Below are 5,000 nucleotides of genomic sequence, written 5' to 3'. Positions count from 1 at the left end.
AGACTAAAGTTGGGATTATAAATGAAATTAATACTAGCTCATGGAGAATGATACTCCAGAATCTTCTTAAAACTGCTAATGATGAGATAAGTAAACACTTATAAAAACAGCAAGAGAAGGAGAGAGAGAGAGAGAGAGAGAGAGAGTGTGTGTGTGTGTGTGTGTATATGTGTGTGTATGTGTGTGTGTGTGTGTGTGTGTGTATGTGTGTGTATGTGTGTGTATGTGTTTGTGTGTGTGTGTGTGTATGTGTGTGTGTGTGTGTGTGTGACGCTCATTTTTCTCATTCATGCACTTTTTGTGGTAACGACAGGAAATGAAGAGTTCCTTTTCTTTCTCTGCCTCGAGATTTTATGAACACACACCTCAGAAGGCCCTTTCAGACTGCCATACAAATATGCACATACACACAGACCAGATTAAAGGCACATCGAGTGGCCCTAGCGATGGTCTCGCCAACCCCAAAGAGGGAGACCTGTAACCATGTCACTTCGTTCTCTCGCTCTCGGGTCAGTGTCTGGTGTGGCTCCAGTTGGACTGAGCACTGCTCGCGTTGCTCCTCTGCCTGCAGTCTGAAGATGAAGATGACGATGACGAAGGTGACAGAGAACACGCGCTGATGTTGTGTTCTTGTTCTCAGACGGAGCTGGAGACTAGCATGGCCCTGAAGAAGAGGCTGAACTCGCCGTGGCCAAAGGATCCGCCCACCCATCTCACAGCTACCCCGCCTCCACCTGAACCCCGACAGCAGGTGTCGGTCATCCCTGCCGATGCCATGACGGCTGGCACAAGCATCATCGACAAGTACTCCCGCATCCTGTTCCCTCTGTCATTTGGGGCCTTCAACCTGGTCTACTGGATCGTCTATCTCACCAAAGACCCCATGGAGTCCAGGTAGACCACACCTCCACCTGTTATAGATGAAATGCAGCCAGCTAAACTCTCAAACGTGAGAGGAAGTCTGCGCTTTCTTCAGCCTGGATGATGTGGTGTTGGTTGGTGGAAGTTATTATCAAACAATCAGCTCAAATCAGGAGGATGCAAAACTTGCAAGACTGACCCCACTGGGTCATTACTGATCTCTGTAGGTGTGAGCCCACTGCGTCATAACTGACCTTTGCAGGTCTGGCAGGGGTACTGGTTCACTGGAGAGACAGTGGACATATGGTCCAGTGTGGAGAGACACTGTTCAGGTATGTGAGGTACACCACAGTACAGGTGTTTGCATCTTTTGTCTAATAACACTGGTTAACGAAGATTTTCCAGTACACTCACACGTCATTATGTGTAGTATAGAGAAGTGCCAAGGATCGTACCGTCCAGCAGACTACTGCTGGACACTGGAGAGGGATGGTCCAAATATGGGCCAATATCATTACTCTACATTTTAGAAGTATGTTTGTATATATTTAATCATGATAACAGCCTTATTTATGATCACGTAAAGTATACTTATTTTAAAATGTAATTGCTCACTCAACTATTACTGATAAAAAAAACAACTAAAACAGATTTGAATGCAGAGTGAAAAGTACTTTACAGTGAGGTGTTTTCCTGTTTTAGTGTCATTTGATAATGGAGGGTAGACACCTGTCTGTCCAGCAGAGCGGGAGGTGTCTGGCGTCTGTGTCTGAATGACCAACAGTTGCAGCTGACGGCCTCGTGCAGTCGTGCACAGCATTGCTCTAGGCTGTGAGGCCCTAACAAGGGAAAAGAAGTGCAAACGTCTAATGTAATAGAAGTTGTGCAAAAATGAACAGCAACAAAACAAACAGAAGCACAATTACTGGTGCAATTCCTTCAGGAGTGACCCAGGCAAAAATAATACCCAAAACCCACACTAATGAAATAAAACTACACACTAACTAATCCTAACAACCAAAAATGGGGGAAAACAAGGTCATGCACAAAACTTCATATAAATTTTCAATCACAGTCAAACAAACTCCAGATTAACACCCAGGTCTCTCCTGTTCTTTCGTTTGCTGTTATGTAACCTGGTAGTAAGTTAGTCCAGTCGAGCTGCAACTCTTGTGACAGAGCTATAGATGTCTAGTGGCGTTGTCTTCATGTCTTGCTGATCTATGGCTGAGAGTCCAGCACAAATGAGAACATATCCTCAGATTTCATTTTGTTTTGCATAACAGTTCATGGATTCACCATGTTAATATGCTTTTTAATCTATGAAACGTTTTTTTCTTTTACCAAGGCAGTACAAAGTTCTCTAAAAATAAACAACCATGTGAAAGGCTGCGTATAACATAGCGGTCTGCTGATTTGGTGAGTCGTATGTACAGTTTGCTTGGTCGGCAATGTGGATACAAATCTTGTTTACCTTCACAAGCCATTTAGAGCCACAGATACGTCCACAAATGCTGAAATTTTGAAAAACGCCACTATGTGCAGTTCTGTTCACATTATCTAAATGACGTCCAGGCTGCACATCTCATCTAACAAAATGTGTTTTCCAGATTGTGGCTTTCAGTTAAAAGCTACTGCCCTGGTTCTCAAAGCCAGCCCGTTTGAGTCGTCAAGCTGGAAGACAGGCGGGATTATGCTGACACTGCGTTAGCCTCTGGCTGGATTACATAAGCGCTGAGAGGAGCAGGAGGCTTTGGGATAGAGGCCATGGCTCCAGAGGAGCTACAGCTGGGTGCGATGATAACGATGTCCTCCAGTGCCAGCCTGACGCACGCACTGCATGAGTGACGTGACTGTCTGTGTGGAGAGGACTGGGTTTGACTGCCAGGCACAGGGGGAGGGAACATTTAGAGGGAAGATTCACTGAATATGCTGAATGTTCCTGTGATACAGTTCCTGGCTAGACCTAATTTAGAGCAGTCAAAAAGACAAGGACTGTGATGTCAGGGAGACAGGATCTGTGACGTAAGAGAGGTGATGTCAAAAGTATGGACTGTGATGTCAGGGAGACAGGATCTGTGATGTAAGAGAGGTGATGTCAAAAGTATGGACTGTGATGTCAGGGAGACAGGATCTGTGATGTAAGAGAGGTGATGTCAAAAGTATGGACTGTGATGTCAGGGAGACAGGATCTGTGATGTAAGAGAGGTGATGTCAAAAGTATGGACTGTGATGTCAGGGAGACAGGATCTGTGATGTAAGAGAGGTGATGTCAGAAGTATGGACTGTGATGTCAGGGAGACAGGATCTGTGATGTAAGAGAGGTGATGTCAGAAGTATGGACTGTGATGTCAGGGAGACAGGATCTGTGATGTAAGAGAGGTGATGTCAGAAGTATGGACTGTGATGTCAGGGAGACAGGATCTGTGATGTAAGAGAGGTGATGTCAGAAGTATGGACTGTGATGTCAAGGGCTACATTCACATTACAATGCTGAAGTGACTTTAATCAGATTTTTTTTGCTTGATGTGTTACAGACCTGATATTGTCAGGGCTGTCTGCACACACAAATCCAATCTTTTTAAATCAGATTTTTGTTGCTTTATGTCACTTTCATCTGATTTGTGTCCATCTGACATGAATGCAAATGGTCAGATCTCAGTTCAGATCAGAAATGTGGATTTGGGCCTATCTGTGCTTAGCACTGTCACAGCCAGCACAGGAAGTACAAAAAATCAGCAACAGAGGAGAGTGCCAGCAGTGACAAGAGTAACTGAGAACAGATCTAACCTTAGCCGTCTAACCTTAGCCGTCTAACCCTAGCCGTCTAAGCCTAGCCGTCTAACCCTAGCCGTCTAACCTTAGCCGTCTAACCCTAGCCGTCTAACCCTAACCGTCTAACCCTAGCCGTCTAACCTTAGCCGTCTAACCCTAGCCGTCTAACCTTAGCCGTCTAACCTTAGCCGTCTAACCCTAGCCGTCTAACCTTAGCCGTCTAACCCTAGCCGTCTAACCCTAGCCGTCTAACCCTAGCCGTATAACCCTACCCGTCTAACCCTAGCCGTCTAACCCTAACCGTCTAACCCTAGCCGTCTAACCCTAACCGTCTAACCCTACCCGTCTAACCCTAATGATTCATTCATGAATCATTCCTAGGTAAAGCACTAACTACATGTCAGAGAAGCAGATCAATGTTGAGGTTGATCCTGAAGTTCTATAGATGTTTCTCACTACTGTAATATGATGCAAAATACAAAAAAAAGGTTTAGTGTTTTTCTCTGTATGATCAACCCTTCTCCTGATATTGCACAACATGTTCATTAACATGGCAAAGAATGCAGAATTTTCCTTGACAATGCAGCATAAAATCTCCCTACATGTCTGATCCATTCCTGGTGGTCTCACTGTTTGTGCCCTACATATCTCAGTCCTGGACTCTAAACGTGGCATTTGCTCACAGGGAAAGTGATCTTATACTTTCCATCTCCAGACCTAAAAGAATTCCTCAGTGGGAGGAGGGCTGTGGAGGTAGAAATGTAACAGCCTGGAGAAGGGAAACGTCCTGTATGACTGCAGAAATTTGGCCGCTGACCACTCGGAGTCTGTTGATTGGTTTAGAATTCAATTCGCAGGCCAGTGTTTCCCAGTTTGAGGAAGTGTTCTGGGACTGGGAACCAACATCTGTAAACATCGTGTAGTGGTTTGCATGATAAGACACTGTCATGGGATTTGTGTTACCACTATGTGTCTACTGTTTTGCAAAAATCTTGTTAGGAGACTGTGAAAGCAATCAGAGAGTTCACAGTGGTGCAAAACTATTGATTGTTTTGCTCATATGTGTTTGGACAACATGCACTGATGTCTGGGTCAGTGTTCTTCAGCACCTGAGAAATACTGAAATTACAAGTGTCATCTCAGTAGTGTGGCATGTCAGAAGTATGACATGTCAGTAATGTGACATTTTTGTTGTGACAGAGGTGACAAAATATCAGTGTGGCTGTATTCACATCACAGACAGATACAGGTCACAGGTCACAGGTCACAGGAATGTGAATAATCGAGGCAGACCTGATCTAAGCAGAAAATGCTAATTGAACAGTGAGGCTTGTAATATGAACACAACCAAGGAGACAAGAGAT

General features: G+C 44.6%; 1 protein-coding gene across 2 annotated transcripts in view; it reads left to right on the top strand.

Annotated features, from left to right (window-relative positions):
• The window catches only part of gabra6b (gamma-aminobutyric acid type A receptor subunit alpha6b), a 24,638-nt gene that overhangs the window by 12,809 nt on the left and 6,829 nt on the right, over window positions 1–5,000 (top strand). For both annotated transcript variants that reach the window (XM_081719369.1, XM_027030729.3), the window contains one exon: window positions 641–894. In XM_081719369.1, the coding sequence (XP_081575495.1) occupies window positions 641–894 (254 nt within the window). The remainder of the gene's footprint in view (window positions 1–640; window positions 895–5,000) is intronic.

Source organism: Electrophorus electricus, chromosome 8 (assembly GCF_041902795.1).
Source record: "Electrophorus electricus isolate QZ-2024a chromosome 8, ASM4190279v1, whole genome shotgun sequence".
In the NCBI taxonomy this organism is placed as follows: Eukaryota; Metazoa; Chordata; class Actinopteri; order Gymnotiformes; family Gymnotidae; genus Electrophorus; species Electrophorus electricus.
The sequence above is the reverse complement of the archived record's forward strand: the minus strand, read 5'-3'. Positions and strand labels throughout refer to the sequence as shown.